We start from the raw sequence: 26,440 nt of genomic DNA, 5'->3' as shown, positions 1-26,440 counted from the left end.
TTGTTTCATATTAGACTCGTTTTAAGACCTATCGTCAACATTTTGTTCTTCATTCTATAAAGTTTGTAAAACTCATCTTATATATAAGTCAGTTTTATATATTTTCACATATAAACCATACACAATCAACATTTTGTACTTGATTATGAAGAGTTTGCTTTGGGGCAAAGAAAGCATATTGCTTTAACTAAGGGACCTTTGTTTTGTTGAATAAATAGCTTCATAACATATGAGTACTTCTCTGTCTGCACATATAAACTGTTAAAGATGTTCAAAAGTACAAGCTGAAATGTCTTTGAATGAAGATAAATTCAACAAAGTAATTGAAATTTAAGAATGCAAGAATGGTTCAAACCATCTAATAAACAGTGTTCTGATGAAGTGGGAAAGTTTACTACACGAATAAAGCCAAATTTTCTTTCATAAGAAAACAAATGAATGCCAACATAGCTGCAAACTGCAGGACCCTGACACCAGTGACTATGTCAGATGAGCAAATGTTAAAAAAATGCAATTACATATAAAACCATTGGCTAACACAACATTCATGATTGTGGTGTCAAACACTAACCCTTTGTAATTGTTGATTGGTGAATTATTTTTGTTCACAAGTTAGGCTAATAGGGAAGTTTTGTAGGCTTAACTTTTTTGGCAGTAATTGAGTAGATGCTGACATGCCATAAATAATTCTAAGATAGCAATAGGAGCCTATCTGTCTCAGCTACATCTCAGACCTATGACTCTGAGGCAGTGTTCTCTCTTCTGCCCTATCTTGGAAGCCAAGTAAAATGGCTACGTAGAATATGACAGAAAACACAACATGGTGGTCCCAAACTTCCCCTGACCATATACCAACAAGCGAAAGCTTCAACCTTCCAGCTTTTCAAGCCTGAAAAAAAGTAGACTGCAACAGAGAAAATCTGTGCTTGCTTTGCTGTGCTCATTTGATCTCTGTGCCATGCATAAAGCAGAGAAAAAGTTGGCTTCCTTCTGCACACTCCTCCTTCTAGGATTGTCAATCTGTGACTGTGAAACTTCATGAATAATAATGGATAGAATGCAGAATAGAAATGTTCTTTTTACTTTAATCAAACAACCTTTTATTTTGTTTTTTTATTAATGCCACTTGCTTTCAATGAACCCAATCACACACTGATTGAACCATGCTTAAAATGCATATTGTTTTCAACTATCATTGCAGCCCATCATTGAAGAACTTGAAATGTGAAAACATTGATTCTTCAACCAATCTTTCTGGGATTGTATTGGCTCAAAGTTCAATTCAATTTCAGATCTTAAATTAACTGGTTTAATGTGTATTTGATTTTCCATTAGGAGAGAGTCTAATGGAAAATTTGCTCCACCCAAAAATAGAATTTTCTTGTGTTATATCTCATAACCCATGAAACTGAGTTTCCCAACAGATATAATAAATAACCACACGCAGCTTTAATACCTGTTGTATGTTTGAATGGCTTCTTTAATAATATTTTCATGAGAAGATTAAAAGCTCTTTCACATAAATTTCTCTAAAAGATTTTCAATTTATGTATACTTAATTTTAGTTTGTGGAAACAGTTTATATAAAATTCTGTTCATTTTTTATTGTTTTCTTCTCCTGATGTATGAAAACATTTAGCATCCATAATCAATTTAGGTCCAAGATTTTTTATCAAAATCTAAAACAACTACATAGTATAAGAGTGTTTAGACATAGCTTCTACGTTTATGCATTGGAAAATGTAGAACTTGCATTCAATTCAACACCAATAAACCCAAAGGCAAATAGTATTAACAAAAGTAATCAATATGCTTGTACTCCTTGTACACGAAGTAACTTATGGTTTATGAATCATTCATGAAAGACACAAACTTCAATAACGTGAGAGCACAAGAGTCAATGCATTCAGATGGGTACCCTTTTATGCTCTTCACAAGATTCCTTATTCATCACGCATGATGCACAAGATACGTTCCTTGTCCTTACAAAATTGCCTGCATTCGATACAACCAATCATCCCTCCACCACCATATTACAAGAGAATATCTACACATACCTACGTGTATATTTTTGTACGGTTCATGATTTACATGACTTTCATGAACTGTGGACAAGAATGAGCAACCAAGTAAAATAACAACATAGGCTTTTTGGTCTTTCTAACTATTTTGGTGGTACACATTACCATTGTTCCCTTCACCCTTCATCACACAACAAATTCGTGTAATAGGTGAGGATTGCCAAACTTGTTTTGTTGCTTTCCTTGGTCTGTGAAATGGTAATCTAGCAAATCAGCCTCTGGGGAAGAAGCCAATGTTTTCTTGCATCTTCTATGCATCTCATCATTGGACACGCCAAATCCTTCACTTTCATAATTCCTCAATTCCAATGCTAGTGACACCTGTCCACCCACACCAATGTTACCTAACTCTGATAAATCATATGTAGCAGGAGTAGGAGCAATTATGCAGCCTTCCCCATAATAAGGACTGTTGCTGTTATTAATGTTGAACCTTTGGTCACCCTGCAGTTTCCCAATTCTAGGATCCATGGCATTTTCTCCATGATCACTACTTTGGATCCCTCTGTCCAACTCTGAGGCATGATCCAACTTCAACCCATGATGCTGAATAACACTATCATCAACTGTTATTATGTTATCCTGGGACTCTTCCCTTTTGCTGTCAGAAGATTGAACATCATCTCTTGGAGCTTTCAGTGTGTTCTCTGATGGTAATAGATTGCTGCTAATCTCAGAATCACCAAATTCTTCTTTGTACATTTCTTCAACCATTGGCTTCCAAAGACGCACCCTTGCATTAATGAACCAATTTGCCACCTAACATGAATGAAATAAAGATTACCAAACACAATAAGACTAAAACTTTAAGGGGCTACTGATTTTACTGTTGCATACCCATCAAAACCAAATTTGATGTGTTTGATTTAGCTTATTTTCGAAAATCAACTACTTCTCAAGTTTAATATCCATGCACTGTCGGTGTAAGAGATTTTAAAATGTCAACTAATCAGAATTCAAGAATCATAGTGGTATTGCTTTTAAGATAATTATTATAAATATTAACAAACTTATATGCATCATGTCAATTTGTAGTTAAATATTAAATTGTTAGCGTAAACACTGTTTACTCTTTAGTATCAGCTTTGATTTGTTAAAAGTGATTATTCCACACAAGTAATCGTTCCCAAACATTCACTTGTACAATCTTCTACAACTTACAAAGCATTAACTATCGTACCTGGTTTCTTGTTAAGCCAGTTTGCCTAGCCAGCATAATTTTCTCTGAATCCTTTGGATAACTGGAACCAAATGAAAATAGGAAAACAATTATTAGACAAATACTATTTAGGAGAACATGAAATAAATTATGTACAGATTAGAGGGACATACGGATGAAGGAAATGCTCAAAGAGCCATGCTCGAAGTATTGAAACAGAGGTTTCAGGAAGTCCCCTCTGAGGCCTCCAAGCTTGTCGCATTACACCAAGTTGCTGAAGGGCCTTTTGCTGCCGAAGCTGCTGATCAACATAGCGGAGACGAGGTATTCCTTCTTGTTCTCCAAGGCTCCTTTGAGTCACTTGAATTTGGCCACTAATGGCATCGCGCAAACACCGGAAGTGGCGCGATATTGTGCGCAACGCAAGTGCGGTGTATGGTTCAGCTGCTCCAACACCAGCAACCATATCAAAAGATGAAACCACTATCTGCATCTGGTGGCAGTACTGTCTGTACCTTTTATCAACCTGCCAGAGCCAAGAAAAAAATAAGAGCTAAGTCACAAGTTAACACTCTCAGTCGTTCTAATCACTAGCACTACTTGTGTTTTTGGTATCTAAGTATACACAATTCAATCAATCACTAATGTAGCATATGTATAAAACCAACTAAATTGCATAACTAAAAATCAACCACAGAGAAAGTCGTTTACTCTTTTATTCTGTGGCCAATTCACTGTTATTTATTACTAATAAGTGTTATAAATCTATATATAGCACTTTCAACACATACACTTTTCCAGGAAAAAAAATAACACACAAAATTTGAAAGTTGTACAGGTTGTTGAGTAAATAACTTTACACAAAAGCTTAAGCTGTGGCAAAATGTTTATTTGGAGCATGTTTTGAAATGATTATTTTCTGGAAACCAATACTCTTTCCTTCAAACGTTCTCTTAAAAATAATGCCAAATAAAATGTTTTGTACTTGAAAATAAACTAGTACACATACATTAAATATTTTTGTATGTAACAATACATTATAACCAACTATATGAAATACAGAATAACTGGGGACAGACCAAGGCTATAAAAAAAATAGAAAAGAAGGAAGAGCTGGAATTCAATGCTACAAAGTCTAGAGGCCTACCTCATCCAACATGGATAAAAGTTTTGTCTTTTTGTCCAACAAATTTTGTCGTTCTGCAGGTGAGAGCTCACATGAAGTGTTTGCAGCAGAACTATTGGGACATGAAGATATCTGCCCTGATTGGCTGGTAGATTTTCCATCAGAATCTTTAGAGCCATCTAAACCAATATCACGGAAACTCTGTTGCTTCTCTAAACCAGTTTGCTTCAAAGCCTTTCGAACATTAACTATTTCATCAAGCAGCTCCTGTGCTGCCTTGAGGTATTGTGAGTTCAAAACATTGCTGGAAAATCCCAGTGATCCATCGCTTTGGCCTTCACTGAGGCACATTGAGGGGTGTTGTGGAGTATACAACAAACCTTCCCTTTTGTGAAAGCCACAAGAAGCTAAAGATGCCATGCACTCAGCATTTCTCAATTCCCTTTGCAGGCTGGCTTCATCATCTTTAAGAGATGAAGGGCCCCTTAAATTTGGGACAGAAGCAGTCATTAGTGAAGAGAAACCGGCACCAGGATACTGATATGGAAAGGTAGGGACTGATGCAATAGAAGGCATCACTGAGCCAAGGCTAAGAGACAAGCCTTGGTTCTGTACATTTTGCTCACTGTTCACAAGTCCCAATTGTGTTGTTCTAGGAACAAGATGGGAATGGGAATCTCCAGCATTGGTAAAAGAGTCTTGATCAGCTGTGGGGGCCGCATTTGAATGCTCATCAATAGGTTGCACGGTCATTGTGTCCCTCATGGATGAGATGAACTTCAACTCATTGTGTCCTCCAACAGTTTCACTGTATTTATGAGGTAAAAGAGGATTCCCAGACAACATATCTGCATAGGACCCTGAAGAAAACGCTTGGTCTGAATACATTGTAAAATTTATAACTCAAATTCAGATGTGCTTGTTTCTGGTCCTTTACAACTGAGTCAGCTACACATCTCCTTCGAGGCTTAGGTTCCAGAAACCAGTAGTGATGCCGAGCTAAATATATATTGCTGCCTCTGCTACAAGATTGAACCAACGATGATGATGTTGCTAAAACAAAATCTCAACACAATACAGAATCTAAATTGCAATAAAATAATCCAAAAGGAAGAAAAGGTTAATGAAGAGAAAGGTTAACAAAATAGAAGACACGTCTGATCAAAGGAAAAGATTACGTTGTTATAAAGCAAAAGCACCACATCAGAAGCAAAAGCAATCAGAGACGCATTATATCACTATTTAGCGCACATATATCTGTAACATAACAGTGCAGCTTCAATCATTAACCAACCACAAAGCACTGGCTTAAACTTCAAACAAAAGGGGTTTGGCCAAAAGCATACTTTCGTTACCATAGATTAAGAAAAGAAAGGCTTTGTTTTCCCTGTTAAATAAATTGACCAAAAGGAAGCTTCTTTCATTTTGTTTTGTTTTGCTTTTGCGTGTTGCAAATAAAAAACGGAGGTACGAGGTAGCAGAAAACGATGCAAACGAACCTGAAAACCAAACAAAACTGAAAAATGAGGTGTGAAACCAAAACCCCAGAGGCATAATTGGCTTCAGAGTTCAAACCCTATGGTGGTGGTGGTTGAAACTTGAAAGTGAAAACCAAAGAAGCAAGGTCAAGTTCAGACCACACAAAAAAAGTGAAATTGAAGAGTGAAAAGAAGAAAGCACTGCAGCAGTCAATCAAGAACAGAAGGCAATAATGAGTGAAAAATCCGAACCTTTGAAGCACAATTTAAACTTTTTTGCACTCCACAGTAGCTTTTAGATACTTATTTACACTTTGAATCATGAAAAGTGAAAACCCCACCACCCCTTTTGTTAAAACAAGAGTTTATGAGCAGGAGAAGTAGCATCCACCACCATGGACCAGAAACAGTAAAAGAGCATCATCATAGTGATAGGAAGTGTGTGTTTTGAACTATTAAGGTGGTTGTGCAGTGTTGTTGAGAAAAAGAGAGAGAAAGAAAGAAGAAGAAAAGAGAAATACCTGAAGGAGAAAGAGAAGGGTAAGAGAGAAGAGAGGTTCAGAGAAAAATTACAGACAAGAATCCACAGTTTGGGGAAGGCCAGAGAAATGGCAATCCCAAGACATATAAATTTCAAATTATGTTTGGAACCACCAGCTGCACCAACCAATGAATACCAAAACCATTTTTAATGAAACAAAATTAAAATAATCAAACAAATTGGTTTCTTACTCCCACACGTCTACCTCTAATACATCATCCATTCTTATTAATTAAATTTTTTCATCCTCTCTTCAACTAAAAACCTTACCAACACTCTATAACTTCACTTCTCAAATATAAATAAGTCTCTAATCTCTACTTGTTAAACCCAAAAAATACTCGCTAGGATAGACTCCTTCAAAAATATTATGATACCATGATACAAAGTGGATTTTAAGTCTAAGTCAACCTCGTATACCATGTTACGAAGTAGATTTTAAGTCTAACTCAATTCCATAAAATCAGTTCATGAGGTTGAGATTTGCACCTACTTATATACAATGAAAGATTATCTAGTCGATATGGAATTCCTAACAGTTTCATTATTATATTTTATTGTATTTTTATTATCTGTTCATTGTTTTTGGAATTACATATTTTAAATCTAAACCCAAAAAAAGTGAAGAGTTATTTCTTTTCCAAATACTTTCTTTTTAAATTTGCCTAAAAAAATATGTTAAAATTGATTAATCTCTTTAACGAATATGAGGATTCTAGAAGATTAGTCTCTATTTTTTTAATTCAATAAATATCTTCGTTATCCAACAAACTTCACATTCATGTTTGGTGGCATAACTATGTACGATTACTGAAAATTTTATCATTCAGCACTTGAATTAATTGATGTCATATTATTTTATTTTAATCGTTAATACGAAACTATGATTGAATCTCTTTACAAAGAATTTTAATATTTTACTAGAAAAAACTATGAACGGATGAAAAAAATTAGTCAATTTATTTCACAGCTATTTAATAAGGATTTATTTTTTCACATATTATTAATAAATAAAAATAACATAACGAGCTACTTTCTTGTTTACCTATGTAAAAACGATATTCACGTTTTATGTACATATTTTCTCTGTGCTTCATAAAATAAGGAAAAAAATTAGGAATGGTAAAAATAGATTAAATAAATAGTAATTTTAGTATATTAATAAGTGAATTTTAAATATAATGTTAGAGATCCCTCGACTAGAGATAAAACATTTCATAGTATATAAATGAGTGTAAACATAATCTTATAAGCTGGTTTTACAAGTTGAATTAGGTTTGAGTTCACTTTTTAATATGGTACCAGAATTATTTGTAGTTTATTTTAACGAGAGTTTGTTGGCTTTATGATACCATCGTTATATAGTCTCATGCACGAATTGACAGTCTCGACGTAATTAGAGTGTGTTGAAAATTACACATAAATAAGGACAATTTATAGTATATAAACGAGTATAAATTTCATTATATTACATACTGGTGAGATATTTAATATGAAAAAAAAACATTTAAAATAATTATAATGGGTGAATAAATATATAATGAAATGGTGTAAATAGAGGAATGAATTTGAAGCATAAAATAGAATAGAAGATTTGAGAGGGTGGTTGATTATATTATTGGTTGGAAGTGTTCAAACCCTAACAACCAGTCGGTGGACCTGAAATGAAATGCAATATAATGTAACCCTTTTCCTTTCCTTCACATAACTTAACTCACAAATCATGCACAATTTTATGAACACAAGCAATGAGAAAGAGAAGAAGAAGAAGAAGAGTTGTTGTGAAGAGAGAAGGTGTCTTTGTCTGATGAATGAAGAATGAAAAATGAAAAAGAAAGGTGTTAGAAGAATAATAATTAAGTAGGTTAAACTCACCAAATCACACTTTGAGGTGTGTCTTTTATGTCTTCTAAATCTAACCACAACCCACTAATCCACTTTAATTAATGTCTAACTATCATTAATTAATTATTAGGTCATGTAGTGTTATTATAAATCACTTTTCTCAAAACTTTTTATGCTACTTATGAGCTAGCTGGATCCAAAACACAGGGATTTATTGCATCTTTATTTCTTCATTATATAAATACAATAACCTTCATTTTATAATATTAGTCTAATACTTTGACTTAATCATGTTTTAGTTTCTAATGGGGTGGGTGTTTTTTTAATTTAAAACACTATTTCAATGATTTAGTTTATATTTTTTCAAATACAGATGTTGAACGCATATCAATTCAATCGTAATTAAATTTATTTTGTCAAATTTTTTTATGCATAAAGTATATACTAACATTACAAAAAAAATTACTATTTGACTAAACTAAATATTATTTTATAAACTAATAAAATTTATATTTCTCCAACTTTAATAAAGTATATACCAATACCACCCTATAATATTGTAATTATCAAATGTTTAGGTAAAATATGTATAGTATATATACAAATTGAAATATCTCTTAAATATTTTATTTAATTTATCTTTCTGTCATTAAAAAAAATTAAACTTTTCATTTCGTAAATTATCTCGAATATGTTATATATTTCTATTCATTATCCAATTTATCATGTTAATGTTTAAGGCAATCATTCAAAATATCTAAAATATATTCTGCTGTTAATATTGTTTTTTATAATATTATTAAAAATATTAATAATAATGAATATTTTGTTAGATAATTTATGATAAATGTTATTTTTTTATTATTTGTTGTCTTATCTTCTACGTGGATGATATTAATTTGGTTTGGCCACCCAATAAATGCTTTCTTTTTTCTTTTTTTTCTGTTCTGCCAATCGAATGCAGTCTTTGGCTTTATTAATGAAGGTGCCTTCCCATCCACTTGCTGCCACCAATCCCACACAAATTCAAAAAAAAAATTATTCTCCTATTAAAAATACTGAAATAATTAAAATTTAATTATAATGCACTCAAAATTTAAAGATGTTATAGTCGTCGATATAATCTCATATCCCTCAAAGATTAAAGATAGTTTATAGATATTTTCTCTCTCAATTTGTCGATGTATCTTTTAAGGATAAAACTGTAACGTAATTTAAAATTTTTAAAATGAATAATATCTCGGATGTGGAACAGAACATTGACGGACAATATTTTGGATGTTGTGATTGATTTTAGCGATGTTATCTCAACAAATTTAAAGTAAAAACAAAACAAATAATAAATATTATAATTATTTTATTAATAATGGTTATTTTAGTGATTGACACCTAATTCAAAAGATGATTATAAGACTGTTTTTAAATACTTTTTTTAACTATCATTAAAAATTATTTCAAAATTGTTAATTTTTAAATATTTACTTTGAAAACCATACTTAAAACATTTTTTATTTATTAATAGTATACAATTTTTTTTATCTATAACTAATATAGTAATATATGTATGTATACAAAAACATGGTTTGTGTAAACATCTTGTATAGTTTTAATTTCTCGTGTGAGGAAAGTTATTTTATAACTTTCACTACATTTTCCATCCATTTATTTTTTTAATAGGTTAATTAAGAATTTTAAAAGTATTCACAGGAATATTAAAAGTTAACTAAATGTAAACCTAGACATGTCTAGGAATATTTTTTTTTATCATAACATTATGCGAGTCATGTTCCTAAGGATATAAAACTATAACTTGAAACAAACATCCTTTAAATATTTGTTTGGATGAGTTTTTTTATAAACATATCTAAATAGGATTATTTTAAAAAATATTTAAACTACATTAAATAGTATAATTTTTTTTTTTGAAGTATTTCAAAAAGTTGAGTTTGATTGTAATATAAATTTAGTTTTTAAAAAAATTAATTGTTCTTAAATATAAGATTTTTTTTTATAAAACCATTGGACAAGTTAGTTTATAAGTTACTAACTCATACGTTCTAAATTAATAAGTCACTATATTAAACTAGAAGTGTTTAGGAAACTAATTAGTAAATATAAAATGACGAAAAAAATATAATTAGATTTTTTAAAAATAATTAAACTTTTTAAATTAATTTAATTAATTTTTTTAGATGAAAATATAATTTAATTTAATCTATGGAAAGTCTTTTAGGAAAAATTGAAGCAATAAAGAGAAATAAAATAAAGTAATATGATAAGTTTATCTTATCACGATTTAAGTTTATCTTATCCTTCTTTATTCCGACTATCAAAGAATGATAAGACTTTTCTCAAACGTGCTTTCAACTTTGAAATTTTCAATCATTTTATCTTTTTCAATCATTTCTATCTACCACCAATCTTACACATTTTAACATTATACTTACATACACAGAGTATTCATGTTTTTATACAATTTTAAGAAATTAAATGTTTTTTTTTTTACTTTATATTTATATGTTAAGATATTTATAAATAAACCTGTAAAAGAATATAGTAATACTATTGTTAGATGCAAGTTTTTTTGTTTTCTATTTTAGTTAAGATATGTAAGGTCATTTTTAGGATTCAAGACAAAGTATTTAGTATTTATTTATTTTTATAGACTATACTTGATTAATTATTTTTTTCATAATTTGGATAATGTCTTTATATTTTTATACTTTTTAGGAATTATTCTTCCACTTCTTAATAATATGGTTTAGTTGTTTTATAATTGTACACATTTTTTTTAATCTTGAGTATGAAGATAGAAGACTACAATATCATGTAGAGGCACCTTATACTTTATATATAGATAGAAGACTACATTTTTTTTAAACTCTTTTGAATAATTTTTTTGAAAACACTCTTTATAAACCAAAACATTATAGTGGTATTTCTGAATTGGACAACTTTTGACATTAATGGAGTCAACAATGATATGCATATAATTGGACCAAGACAACCAAATTGTGAAAGGCCTTTTTCCTTTCTTTGCAGTAACCCAAATGAATAGGGTTGGCCCTCTTCTTTGGGGCATATCATTGTCCCCCCCCTCAAACTTTCATAAAGTTCTCTATTTTTAATGCACTTTTTCCCTGAATAATTGAACTCAAATTTTCACAGCTGGTTTTTTTGACACTACCAGTTAAAGAATCATAAGCAATAAATGAAAATTTGGCTTCTCATATTCACTTTCAAGAAAAATCACAGTTTCAGCCACATTAGGAAAACATCCATGACACACCTTCTAGGTTTTTGTTATCATATTAATAGATAATTAACAAACAATAACATATTAATGAACGAGTCTTATGATTCAAGAGCCATATTATTAAGAAATTGTCTTTAAGTCCAATTCAACATTTGAAACTGGTTTATAAAGTAAAGTTTGCATTCACTGGTTCGATAACAGTTCGATAGCAGATGATTATGAAGTTTGCAATCATTGATTCGATAACAGTCTGATAACAGGTGAGCTGATAAACCCAAAAACTAATTGTTAGGATAGACTTGAAATAACTCTGATACAATATTAAAAAGTGAACTTTGAGTCTAACTTAATCTCATAAAACCGGTTTATGAGGTGAGGTTTGTACAATTTTTAGTCGATGTGAGATATCTAAGAGATTGTTAATGATGATTTAGTTTTAATGGACCAAATGAGTTAGAAATATTGGGAATGCTTTTGGCAAGTATCACGTTTGTGTTAGTGAAAGCATTGAGGCATTCTGTCAAACACCACATGTGCGTTTTAAGTTTACAGGAGAAGTAGCAATAGGGTTTGATGAACCAAAAGTCTTGCCATCAAATTAATTGAAGAAGGAAAATTGCAGATTATGTAATCAAAATTATTTTAAAGCAAATTAAAGTTTTGGCTTGTAATGAAAAAAGCACTTATTTTGTCGGCAAAAGAAACAATGGCAGTAGTTGGCTCAAATTTAAGACCGAATATTTGGACCCTGTGACGTGATTTTTATAAATTTTTAGTTTATTATAAGAATAAATGTATTAATCAAATTTAATTAACAATTAAGACGCACTGTCACTGCAAACAATCTATTCCCCTATTTTGGTTATATATGCCTTTTTTTTAAAACAACATAAAAAAGTATATATTTGAAGAGAAAAACATTAGCATAGATATGTTTTGTATATCCCATAAATACTCAGAAATATGTATACTTTTTAAAATGTATATTATATAATTATAAATTATATAAATTGATAATAAAGACTTATGTGTATAAGTATGTTTTAATTTTTTTTTAAATATTTTTTATGGTTGGTTCAAAATAATCTGTTACTTATTTTTGTAATCATAATACAAATTTATACAATAAGTTTAAGTTTTTAAAAAATTAATGTATTTCTCATTTTTAAAATTGTGTTAGAATCGTGCTAGAATTGTCAGAAATCCAATAAATATTTTTGAAATTTGACGTTTCACCACCAATATGTGTCTTACGGTGTCCGATACAGACACACAATTTAAGAGGCATGTTTGAGCTTCATAGACCGAGATAGATTGAAAAGAGAAAAAAAAATAGTTTATTATTATTATTATTATTATTTTCTTAAAATATGTATATATATTAAAATTCCACATGTCAAGCAAAGAGGCACTTTAAAATATAATGTATTTATTTAATTTATGATGATTAATAATAATATAACTATTAATGGACTAACTAGAGATATAGAATATGTTTATAAATAACATCAATGACATGTGAAAATGCTATATATAACTTTTTTTTTACAAAAATAATATATAAATAATAGACTTAAATAAATTTAAGTTCTTCAATGCTTGATCAATTTTTGTTTTGTTCTACATGTTAATATTGAGTATTATATAATTATCATTATTATATATGTTCTTTCCATTAAGTATATTCACATAATATTTATCATATAACGCAAAATATATCATTATTATAATAAAAAACTTTTGAAGATTAAAAATCTAAAAACAAAAATCACCATACAAATCAATTTAAAAAAAGTAAATTATGTTTAAGTTAAATATTAAAGCTGGTATTAAAATTTGTCTATTATTGAACTTTCTCGGATTCAGATTATTATAAAAAAAAAATTATCAGCAAAAAATTATTAAACTATTCATAAGTGCTGACTCTTATAAATTTGATATTTTATGTTTAATGTGTAGAGTTGAAAAATTAAGCTATATTTAAACTAAATTTGTGAGGGATAATTATTATTTTTGGTCACCATAGATATATTTGTGTGCTTAAAAAATATTTTTCTTCTTCCCTTTCAAAAATTCGTTTTTGGATACAAAATATTTTTTCATATTTTTTTTTCTAATTTAAAATATAATTGACCAAAATTAATAGTTTTCAGTAAAATTCAAGCAATCACAAAAAGGCTAAAAATATTATGAAGAAATCATTTTAGAAATTAATTGATTATTTAATCGAAGTCGAAAGGTTAATGATTACTACACGAGGACACTAATTTGCCACCATCATGCATCAACAAGCATGATTATATATCCACCACCGACAAAACTTAGCTTAATAAAAGAATAAAACTTATTTTAATAGAAAACAATTATTCACAAACTAAAAATAATTAAAAAAATCATTATATTTTAGTCAATTATAATATTGATACAATTAAATATTATTTTACTTTTTTTAAAATTATTAATATTTAAATTAATATTTATTATTGATAAATAGTTTCTAAATTAATATTTATTAATAATAATAATTAATTTAGATACTAATAAATTTTTTTAGTTTTTAAAATAATATTTAATTTTATTAATATAATAACTAATTATTTTTTATTTTTAAAATTAATTTTTATTAATGATTTTCTCATACATTAGTATCAAGGATTTAGTTTTTTTAACTTTCACTTATATGACATTAATTTATTTTTTACAATATTTCATTATGTTTAATAATTAAGAATTTTTTTTATCAAATTAACCATATATATATCATCATGATTTCGAGCATAGTAAAATATTTATATTTGTGAGTATAATTAAATTCCACGCATTTATTCCATCTCAATATTATATTTCACTTTATATTTTTATTAAGATTTTTAAAATATAACACTATACAGATTGCAAATTATTTTTTGTTGTTTCTTGAACTGCTTTTAAGACATGAAAGAGATGTGCAAACGCAAATTGTCTTCATTCATGGGTAAGAATAATTTTTCTTTTAATTGGGAGAACTTTGCAAAACAAATACAGATATTAAAATCTATTTAAAAGACTTTTTAAAAAAATTAGTAAGTTTTATTTCGATTAATACAAGCTTGATTATTCAACCTTAATTTAAGATTAATAATAATTTATAAATATTTTTTTAATTAGTCGAAATATCTTTTAATAACACCACCGTGAAAAGTTATTGAACACTAAAATAAATAATGACCTGAACGTGATGAATTATTAATATTTTCGAATTTTCGTATGTTTCAAAAGTGTTTTTAAAAGGAATTCCCAAGTTATTTAAGCAATTAAATTGTGTTTAATAAAAATAATTTACCCGGAATCCCGATGAATGAATATTGTTAGTTTACATTAAAGACATAACATGAAAGTGAAATAATAGTAATCTTAATCATATTAATAAATTTGAGATAAAAATAATTTATTTTAAAATCATTATTATTTTTTAACTATCACTAAATTTGTTCCCTATTTTTTAATGATATTAATAAATATGAGATAAAAATAATTTAATTTAAAATCATTATTATTTGTTAACTATCATCAAAATTTCTCTCCTATTTTTTTTAATGATACTAATAAGTTTGAGATAAAAATAATTTAATTTAAAATTTGTTAACTATTATTAAATTTGTCTCCTATTTTATAATATAATATGATTATAAGTGTGTTGGGTGTCTTTAAAAACAAAATCAATTACCTCCAAAAATGGACAATATCTCATATACGATGATTGAGTTTAACGATCTGGATTGGAGGAAGAAGGAATATATAAATTTCATTAACCTCAGCAACGTGAGACTATATTGAACGTAATACCGAAACAAAGTTTGATAAACCTATTACGTCATCTTAATCACAACATCACCAAATATAAAAAAAATTCACAAGATTTACATATCAATGTTATTATCATCATATATATTTAGCACCAATATATGAACATTGTATGTAAGTATATATATTTGGTGGATAAGAATTTTTGTAGTTAGAACCGACACACATATAATTGGTGGTTGAAAAAGGCATTGAATCTATTTTGTAATTAGAAAGCGTAAGGGCTTAGGTAGAGAAAAACGTGATGGCAGCTACTATTAATAACCATCATAACAAAGGGTGCACCAAACACCATTATTTTTGTTTCTTTTATCACCAAAAGAAAAAGAAAAAAGTGGCTCAAACACCAAAAACGAAAATAAAACAAGTGGAGAATGATGCCATTTGCACATGTACTCTTTATTTGTGTGCCATCACAATGTACCAATAATAACTACGCAAGCATATTGTCATTGGAAGACAAAAAAACAAACATAAAACAACGAAAAGGAAAAGGAAAAGGATTAAGTGTACAAAACAAAGAACAAAAGACCTAACTCATCATCATAGTATATTGGAATTTGGTGACTAACTAGAAGGGAAATGACATGTGACCATCTCTTAATACTTATACCCTTTCTACTTTCCACTTATTTTAAACTATGTAAGGATATTAAAAATCTTTAGCTCTCATATAAGGTTTTATAAAATTATACAAATTGCATTATTTTATTTATCTTTTTTGTTTATCTCTTTGTTGTTCGAAATTGTACTTATAAGGAATCTATATAGTACACTGTTACATGTTTTTTGGTTTTTCTTTTTCTTTTCATTTTCGTATTCGGGTTTCGGCTCACAGTTGGGAGTGCATGGTAAAAGGTTTTCTGATGTTCAGGTGAGTATTTAGTATTTTGATGTGATAATTGTAGTATTAAAGACGTACCTTACTCTTACTCTGATATAAAATGATTATTTATATAAATTACTTTGATATAACATGCTTATTTATGTAGATTGTAATGGGTTGTATCAGTGATAAATCATTTTTAATGTGTATCGTCATAAAAATACAATTACTTGATTTATCGTGTATAACTTTTCTACCTTTATGTATTTATACTAATCAGTTAGATGACCTCCAATATCGAATGTTACCGGATCGTTCGATCTTGACCAGTATAGTTTCAGTGATATTTATTTACATTGATATTTCTCTACATTACACTAGTTTTCTTAATTATTGTTTAAAAAATATTATAGGGTATTTATTACGGTAAATGTTAAAAAAACTACCGTAATTAATATAATTTGCTTAAAAAGTTAGAATTATTTGTGTTTCGTTTAATAGTAGTAAGAGTGTTATCATTATAATAATAAATTGTAATATCATGTTATTAGAATAAAAACATAGTGCAATATAGAGATGATAAAGGGTCGGACAAATATGGATAGTGATTATTTACTACATCCTCTAAAATAAATTTTGTTTGTTATTTATTGGCTACTTAAAAATACTTACGAATAATGTTATACTCGTAGAAATTAATGGTCACCGTTGATACTTTTTACAAAATATATATTTTTAAATAAAATTATCTAAAAACTACTTTCTAAAAAAGTATAAATTTAAATAAATTACATTCCAAAAGTGTAAATCTGAATTAGATTGTACTTCTAAAACATAAGTACAAATAAATGCAACAAGCAATGCATATGATGGAATATTTATGAGTAAGTGAGAACTTATCATTGCAAATAAAGTATAAGCCTTTCTGTTTTTTTAAGTTTCCATTTGAATTTTTTTTAATTAGGGTAAGATTTTTTTTATCAACAATAAATAATAAATAAATATGAATAACTTAAACGGTGACCAAACCCTTTACAAGAATTAAGAAGAAAGATAAGATAGGACTTCACACACCAACCTATTCCAAACTTCCAATAAAAACTATTAGTTATTCCTTACTCCAAAACCAACCAAAGAAGTCCGTCGGTCAGAGATAAGAGGTGATAAAGGCTAGTTAACCATGATGATGAAGTAATGAACTTAAAGGATTGAGAAAAGAGTACCCTAGTGATTTGTACTTTATGGTTGTAATAAGAGTGATCGATAAAAAAAATTATTAAATAGAAATCAATTTTAAAGATAAAAAATAATTAATTATTATATTGATAAAATTAGATAGTATTTTAGAGACAAACAAAATGATTGATATCTAAAGTAATTTCTATTGTTAATAAATAGTTTTTAAATTGGTGTCTAATAATATAAATTTTATTAATAATAGAAACTACTTTAGATATTAATAATTTTTTTAGTCTCTAAAATAATATCTAATTTAGTCAATATAGTAACTAATTATTTTTTTTATCAAAAATTGATTTTTATTTAATGATTTTCTTATAGTGAATATAATATTTAATAAAATGTATTGTTTGATAAGAATTGAAGAGAAATATATTGTTCGTTAAGAATTGAATTGAGGTTATATGGGTGAACAATGAATTTCATTATAGTAAAATTATTTTGATATTTTTTTTCTTTGAGTTATTTTAAGAATTGATATTTTATGTGAAAATATTATGTTATTTTACAAGATTGAATGTTAAAATTTGATTAAGCTAAAAGAAGTATAATTTAAGTAAAGTATGGATGTTAAAATGTTTTCAATTGAACAAGTATTTATTAAAAGAGGTAATGAAAAATAGATTTTTCTGTTTGGACTTTTAAGTATTTGTTTCCAATAATATAACTTGAATTATCAAATCTGACACAGATATGTGGAAATTAATTTGACACATTAACTATAACACTACTACTTTCACCAGCTATAATTACTATAAGTAGTAATTAATTTGACACATTAACTACAAAACTACTCTATTATCATTATCAATAAAACCTACCATTAGATTCAGGCATTTAATTGCCCTGAGAAAGAAATAACATATCTAATGTGTAGAAAAGATCATGAACTATTTATGGTATGTTTTACCCTATTTCTTTATTGAGGACAAAGCAAAGAAAAAAAGGGAAAAAGTCACAAGACCACAAATATGAAATATCATGTTCATGTCACATGGAAGCAAATTTCTAAATGTAAACCCCACGAGACAAGGGCATCACCAGCTAACAACATAACAGACAAACAAAGAAGATGAAATTTGTCGTGGTGAGAGAATAATCTATTAAATAAAAAGTGTTAGAAGTGTTATTATTCTTTCTAAAATACTTTTCTTAATACACTCTTTTTGGTACAACATACTATTGGGAAGTCAAATATCTGTATACTATTGGGAAGTCGAATATCTGTGTACATGTGAGAATGCGGTCATTCGGTTTTCTGGACTATTTTGCATTGCATAATTCAAAGCAATTAACAACATTGTTTAGTAATTATTATGTGATAATTATGCAAAATCACGATTAAGAGATAATTGAACTTCATTGAGTCACATTTGTACATGTCTGTACACCTTGAGTCCCAAACGTGCGACTATAAGTAGACGAGTCCCCTCTCAGGTCAAAGATAATAAATATCGTACCCATAATATTCTGGTCCTTAACTGACTTGAACGCCAGAATGTTATTGCAGGTACTCCTGTTAGAAGATCGAAATGATGTTGGATCAAAAGACTGAAAAATCAAGAACTAAACAGTGCGATAGTAAGAGAAGTTTTGTCCCTGTAATTACATTAGTAATTAATTTTTATTAAAAATTAAAAATTAGGAGAAATGTTCATCAAGTAAACTACATGGAACCATTTAATTTTATAATTTTAATGAATTTAAATTAATAAAATAATATTTTCCAACTCATGGGGTTGGTATTGTGATCCACAACGCGCAAGTGAAATCGATAGCATGGGTCTACACCACATGCAAACAAATAATATGAAATGAACAATGTGGTAGGGTTTATCACAAGAGGAATAATATATATATATATATATGTATATATATATATATAAGAAAATAAAATACTTTTTTATCTAAAAAAATGTCAAGCATTGTGGCAATATAATGCAAGAGAATTGTAGTTTTCAAGAATAGGATAAGAATATTCCTTGTTATCCAAAAAAAGAAGAAAAAAGGCATAGTTTATTAAAATATAAAGAATGAGAAAAAAATTTACATGGTAGCTACAAAATTGTGGCACGACAAAGGTACATGACACATGTGACACATTTGACTTGAGAAGTGTAAAATTTATTTTTTTATTTTATTTTCAATTTTTATCTTTTTTTTTTAATTGAGGCACGACTTGGTTTGGTAAATGTATCATATGTGTATACAATAATTTATTTATTTTATTAATAGTCTAAGTGTATGAAGATGCTAATAATTCCTCTGAATTTTAAAAAAGATAATAATATAAACATATACTTCACTTATTGAGTAAAATAACTATATCGTATGTAACAATTACTATATTTAATATATTATCAGATAAACGATTTTCTAATCACATTTAATAATATATTTAATATTACATACATATAATAGTATATTGATAAAAAAATTATATAATATTACATACATATAAACTCTTGAAACTTGAAATTCTCAGTAGTGTGAAACAGTAATGATATTTTCACAACTTGTTCTAATATATAATTTGTGATTGATGATATAAAGAAAAATTGTTTTTTTCATTTCATAAACTGGTGTAAGTTTTAGACAGAAGAAGAATGTAGATTGATACAAATTCTCAATATATCACTTTTTCAAACAAAATGTAATATGATGAGAATGGAGGCAGACATAATGATGATCTTCTTCATTGCAAAACACTTGGAGTTTCTTATTTTTTGAGTAAATGGCGTAGTTGTAAAGTTGAAGACTTGAAGCAATAAAAAAAGGCTTTGATTAATAAAGCAAAGGAATAAGCTTTTGTAGTTTCAAACTCTGAGAGCAGAGCAAAACAGTCCAAATACCAAAAAAAAAAACATAAATAGTAAAATAAAACACAATTCCCTGACATGTGTGGAACTCTGAGTAAGTAGCAGTTGGTACCACTGCTAGCAGAAGGAATCACAGACAAAAGCACAATGGTCTTAGGTACACAGTTTTAGATCAGATTCAAAGAAACAGACAACTGAACCCATACCTCAAACACTCTCTCTCTCTCTGTCTTAAATACTTTCAAAACTTTCCCTCCATTCAGTGTTGTCGGGGGAAGAAAGCAAGAAGCTATGGAAACCAACTCAGTTTCCAAGCTTCTACTACTTGTTTTCACCATCTTCTTTGTGGGTTCTGAGTTGATCCATTGCAGTGTCACTTACGATAGAAAGGCCATTATCATCAATGGCCAAAGGAGAATCCTCATATCTGGATCCATTCACTACCCCAGAAGCGCCCCTGAAGTATGTGTGTGTGTATATATATATAGATATATATCATATATAATATGTCTCCTTTTTGTTCCAACTGTTTTTGTTTTTGTTTTTGTTTCAAGTTTGAAGATTGATTGTTTGAAATGTGTGTTGTTGCAGATGTGGGAGGATCTAATTAGGAAGGCAAAAGATGGAGGCCTTGATGCTATTGACACTTATGTCTTTTGGAATGTTCATGAACCATCTCCTGGCAATGTACCATTCTGGAATCTGGATCTTCATTTGATTGAGTTCAGTTTTAAATTCTCAAGTACCGTCTTACAGTGTTTTTGGGTTGTATGTTATTTTTGCAGTACAATTTTGAAGGGAGGTACGATCTGGTACGGTTCATTAAGACAGTGCAAAGGGTGGGGCTCTATGTGCATCTTCGGATTGGACCTTATGTGTGTGCTGAGTGGAACTTTGGGTACATACACTTTTCCCTTGTGGATTTCTTTGGTTTGTTGGTGTGAATGTGAATGCTTATGTGATTTCAAATCACATTCTTTAATGGTGCAGAGGATTTCCTGTTTGGTTGAAGTATGTTCCTGGCATCAGCTTCAGAACAGATAATGGCCCTTTCAAGGTTGGATCTTAATTTAAAACTTTTAGTTCTGTCTTTGTCTTCTCACTCTCCCTGCTTACTCAACAAGTCTTGAATGCTCGTAACCAAAAAAAAATGCTTCTTTTTAACTTTTTTTTTTTACTTTTAGGCTGCAATGCAAGGTTTCACTCAGAAGATAGTCCAGATGATGAAGAATGAAAAGCTGTTTCAGTCTCAGGGTGGTCCAATCATTCTTTCTCAGGTAGGAAGTTCCTTTCATCTTTTTCATAGGAGCATAATAGCTAAAAGTGTTTCTTCAAAAATTGTTTCCCACATGATTTTTGCATGGGAATAAGTTCCTCAAAGAGTGAAATTTGGATGGATGTTCAAAATTCCTGGACTGGATCTGGAGCTAAAATTCATGCTGAATAGTAAATCACTACTTCAGCACAATTCTATCTTCTTTCTTCTAAAATATTCTGAGATCCCAGATAAGTCTTTGAGAACAGTGTGATTATCACGTTTTGGTTCATGTTTCTTGCATTTGCAAGCTACACAAATGATTGATTGGATCTGGAACTCACAAAACTCGTGCTAATACATCACTACTTGAAGATAAAATCTTAAATATGTCTCTACTTTTGTTTAAACTTTCTAGATTGAAAACGAGTATGGACCAGAAAGCAAGCAATTGGGAGGTGCTGGTTATGCATACACAAACTGGGCTGCAAAGATGGCTGTTGGATTGAACACAGGAGTCCCCTGGGTGATGTGCAAGCAAGATGATGCCCCAGATCCAGTGGTGAGCAATCTCAAGCTCTTAGCTGCCTTACTCGTTCATCAGTTTCAGTTGTTACACTATTAGTGGGGAATGAATGACTTCAATAACAGTATTTTCCTTTTTCTTTAAATTCATCATATCAAGAGTTGTCAAAACATCATTTTCATTCGTTAAATTCATCATAATTAGATTTTTATTAAGGGTCTATTCAATTCTTCTCAACAGATAAATGCCTGTAATGGATTTTATTGTGATTATTTCTCTCCAAATAAACCATACAAGCCTAACCTTTGGACTGAGTCTTGGAGTGGCTGGTAAGTTATATATATATATATATATATATATATATAGTCTTCTTTTCTTTTGTGTATGGTTATCTGAATTCTTTGCCCTTTTGATCTTTTTCTCTCTACTTCCCATTTTGGACATTAGGTTCACAGAGTTTGGTGGTCCAATTTACCAGCGACCGGTTCAGGATCTAGCTTTTGCAGTTGCTCGTTTCATACAAAAGGGTGGTTCATACATAAATTATTACATGGTTGGTGTCCTTCAATGATTTATTTCGCATTTAACAAAACATACTATAAATATAAGTATTCTGATGTGCTTAATGACAAATGATAGTACCATGGAGGAACTAATTTTGGACGATCAGCTGGAGGGCCATTCATTACGACAAGCTATGACTATGATGCTCCAATTGATGAATATGGTCAGATTTTTTTTCTTTCAAAACATCCCCAGAAGATTCTTTGACTATTTTTGTTTTCACCATGAAATCACTTGGCATATGTCTAGAACATTTATTTGTAATTTTTTCTGCCGTAAATTCTTTTCATTTTTGTTCTAGTGACAACAAGCCTATGAAAATAGTACCTGTTCAAAGATAGCTTTGTCTCATAATATGTTCTATCCTAAGCAAATTGTAATTGAGTGCTTTACCACATTCAGGTTTGATCAGGGAACCTAAATATGGTCATTTGATGGACCTTCATAAAGCTATTAAGCAAAGTGAACGTGCTTTGGTTTCTTCAGATCCCACTGTCACATCATTAGGATCGTATGAGCAGGTCAGTTGCCTCTGATGTAATGTGTGCTTCTTTAAGATAAACTACTTTCATGGTGAATTCATGTCTTAATTATCTTCCAGGCTCATGTGTTCTCTTCAAAAAGTGGAGCATGTGCAGCTTTTCTAGCAAACTATCATTCCAATTCTGCTGCAAGAGTGACCTTCAATAACAGGAAATATGACTTGCCTCCTTGGTCCATAAGCATCCTCCCCGATTGTAAAACAGATGTTTTCAACACTGCAAGAGTAAGAACATTTAAAGGGTCCTTTTATTCCATCTTAATTTAGTATGATGGAAGAAGCTCTTGTCTTGTGTTTTCCATCAAGTATTTGCTATCTGCTTTGCCCTTTGCATCAAGTTATTGATTAAATTGTTATGCCTTTATGTAGGTGAGGTTTCAAACTACAAAGATACAAATGTTACCTAGCAACTCTAAGTTGTTCTCATGGGAGACGTATGATGAAGATGTATCTTCACTAGAAGAAAGTTCAAAGATTACAGCTTCTGGACTATTAGAACAGCTAAATGTCACCAGAGACACTAGTGACTATCTATGGTATATAACCAGGTGAGTTAGTTGGTATATAGATTTTCTTCTACATTTTTGAACAGCAATCAATGAATTCAAAGTGAAGCAAGAAATTCCTCTGCGCATTTAGCGAGAACTTGGAATAGATTACATATAAAAGAAAATACTTTTGGAGAGAAAAAAAAGAACATATTGCAGTTTCAAGCTCAAGAAAACTTTCTTTTGTGAAGAAATTCTTGAATCTGCCGTTTGAAGTCTTCTTGGCTATCTCAAATAAATGAAATTCTTTGTCATCGTGTATCTCTTATTCACTTCTTAGTTCTCAGCAGTTGAAATCTCACTGTTTTCTGGTTTTCATGCCACACAGTGTTGACATTAGTGCATCAGAATCCTTTCTCAGAGGGGGGAACAAGCCCAGCATTAGTGTGAATTCTGCAGGCCATGCTGTCCATGTGTTTATCAACGGTCAATTTTCAGGTTTGTAGTTTAACTCGGTAGCTCTTATGATTGGAACCCAACCAACATGAAATGATTCCAATTTCCTTTTACAGGCTCAGCTTTTGGAACAAGTGCAGACAGAACTTGCACATTCAATGGCCCTGTCAACCTACGCTCTGGAACCAATAAAATAGCACTTCTCAGTGTTGCTGTTGGGTTACCTGTAAGTACCTTGCTTTTGAACTCTGATTTGGACTTGATCATCCCTTTGGATGTTTCAGTATGTGTATACTTAGCAGTTTGCTCATAAATTGATAGCTTTTGTTCTTTATTTTTGCTCTAGAATGTTGGATTCCATTTTGAAACATGGAAAGCTGGGATCACTGGAGTTTTGCTTCATGGACTTGACCATGGACAGAAAGATTTGACTTGGCAGAAATGGTCATACCAGGTTTGGTGGACACAAATCTAACTTATGCTTACAAAGGATTTATTATACATAAAGAGAAAATAGTTTTTAACTATGGTATCTATCTAAACAAACAGATTGGCCTAAAAGGAGAGGCTATGAATTTGGTGTCTCCCAATGGGGTTTCATCTGTTGATTGGGTGGGAGACTCACTGGGTGTCCAAAGCCAGTCACAGTTGAAATGGCACAAGGTAAGAATTGTTACTGGTTTATGGTTTAATAACATCTTAACGTGTAAGACATTTTTTTGACTAAGTCCATTGGGTTTCTCAAGTTGAGAAAGTTTCCCACTTTAAAAATTCTCGGTATCATTATTCTATTTTGTTCTATTTTTCTTTTATCTGCTTGCTTATTACTTCTGCAAGTTTACATTTTGTATCTACATCAAAAAAGGGGAATTAGTTCTGATTTTTCCAACATGAGAAGCCTATAACTGATCCTTAACTTGGAACCTTCAGGCTTATTTCAATGCACCTGATGGAGTTGAACCATTGGCCTTGGACCTAAGCAGTATGGGAAAGGGTCAGGTATGGATCAATGGACAAGGCATAGGAAGATATTGGATGGTTTATGCAAAGGGTGCCTGTAATTCTTGCAACTATGCTGGGACATACCGGCCTGCAAAATGCCAACTTGGTTGTGGACAACCTACCCAACAATGGTAATTGAACTTCAACTTCACATCCTTGTCCTCAGGAAAATTATACTCACTTAAACATTTGTGTGAAAAAACCACATACCCCTCTATGCAGATCACAGAGTCATTATGTTTCTGTGGTGTGTCAAACTCAGGCATGACTTGTGTACATAAACTTCTCTATAAGTATTTATACAAGATAAGAAAATAAAAAAACTAAAATAGATTCAATATCTGTTATAAGTTAAAATCAACTTATGTAATTTAGCTTTTATAAAAGTCTTTTTCATTTAATGTATCTATCCAGAATTCGACTTACATAAGTAAATTTTAACTTATTAAAAACGTTTGATTCGTTTTGATTTTTTTCCTAGTAAGTATTTACTGAAACTTTTATTCAATGAAGTTCAATATCTGAGAGTAATACCATAATCTGCAGAGTGGTGTGTTTTTTTGGTACGAGACAAACATTTTGGATACAAACGCAGCACACACTTCAATGTGTCCAAAGCTACTTTATTTGTAAGCCTGAGCCATGAATAGTGGACAATGGAAGAGTTGATTTACCCTTTTTCTATTTGGAATTTTGTAGGTATCACGTGCCAAGATCATGGTTAAAGCCAACACATAACTTGATTGTGGTGCTTGAGGAATTGGGTGGCAATCCTTGGAAAATATCTCTACAGAAAAGGACAATACATACACCAGCATCTAGTGAACCCAATTCAAAGAACTGAAAAACGTGATCATTAGTAGCTCAATGGTAATAATTGACATAAGAAATTGGATGTCTATTTGTGCAGTTCTCTGGCTTCCATTGGCATTCATAGATCATAATGTTGAGGGAATTTGCTACACTCAGTACGAGCTCTGGTTCAACCCTTGATGTGTTCATCTCCAATTCTACATTCTCTTGATCTTGCATGTGATGGAGCATGGCAGATTATACAAAAAAGTGTGGCCAAGTTGCTTTTTAATTTATTCTCTGGACTTAAAATTGTCCATATATACGTGTACTTGGAAGAGAGAAAAATTACAAAATTCAGACTTGTGCTTATATATTCACTCGTGTAATTTGTATATGTCAATATATGCAATGCAAGTATCAAGGATATCAGTGGTTATTTCTCAAGACTTTTCTACCATACTTTTTTCTTACATCATATAATCTTTTAATTTGAAGTGCATCAGTAACGTGATTCTAACTACAGTTGTATAAGCAGCATTCTACAGTTATAGTTTAAAAAATGCCTTGATTATATAGCACTAAAAATACCCTTATAGTACT

General features: G+C 30.0%; 2 protein-coding genes across 7 annotated transcripts; one reads left to right on the top strand and one right to left on the bottom strand.

Moving 5' to 3' along the window:
* Positions 1-1,772: 1,772 nt before the first annotated feature.
* On the bottom strand, positions 1,773-6,659 carry LOC137816377 (BEL1-like homeodomain protein 7). Of its 6 annotated transcripts, none has more exons than XM_068619484.1 (6): positions 6,366-6,472; positions 6,097-6,190; positions 4,388-5,388; positions 3,414-3,766; positions 3,262-3,322; positions 1,773-2,840 (listed from the first exon to the last, which is right to left on the bottom strand). In XM_068619484.1, exons 3-6 carry the CDS (start codon positions 5,252-5,254, stop codon positions 2,208-2,210), a joined length of 1,914 nt encoding a protein of 637 aa, XP_068475585.1. In that variant the 5' UTR covers positions 5,255-5,388; positions 6,097-6,190; positions 6,366-6,472; the 3' UTR covers positions 1,773-2,207. The 6 variants fall into 6 exon arrangements, with proteins under 6 accessions (XP_068475585.1, XP_068475584.1, XP_068475582.1 ...); XM_068619483.1 differs by having other exon boundaries at positions 4,388-5,385; XM_068619481.1 differs by lacking the exon at positions 6,097-6,190 and having other exon boundaries at positions 6,366-6,659.
* A 13,295-nt stretch (positions 6,660-19,954) lies between these two features.
* Positions 19,955-26,284, top strand: LOC137816375 (beta-galactosidase 5-like). The gene is made up of 18 exons (XM_068619479.1): positions 19,955-20,675; positions 20,805-20,900; positions 20,999-21,111; positions 21,204-21,270; positions 21,398-21,490; positions 21,887-22,030; positions 22,235-22,323; positions 22,442-22,547; positions 22,634-22,721; positions 22,961-23,079; positions 23,160-23,324; positions 23,469-23,647; positions 23,976-24,085; positions 24,160-24,269; positions 24,390-24,497; positions 24,593-24,706; positions 24,974-25,176; positions 25,745-26,284. Exons 1-18 carry the CDS (start codon positions 20,505-20,507, stop codon positions 25,887-25,889), a joined length of 2,220 nt encoding a protein of 739 aa, XP_068475580.1. The 5' UTR covers positions 19,955-20,504; the 3' UTR covers positions 25,890-26,284.
* The last annotated feature ends 156 nt before the right edge of the window (positions 26,285-26,440 follow it).

This window comes from Phaseolus vulgaris, chromosome 1 (genome assembly GCF_000499845.2).
Source record: "Phaseolus vulgaris cultivar G19833 chromosome 1, P. vulgaris v2.0, whole genome shotgun sequence".
NCBI classification, from domain to species: Eukaryota; Viridiplantae; Streptophyta; class Magnoliopsida; order Fabales; family Fabaceae; genus Phaseolus; species Phaseolus vulgaris.
This window is presented reverse-complemented; position numbering and strand designations above follow the sequence as displayed.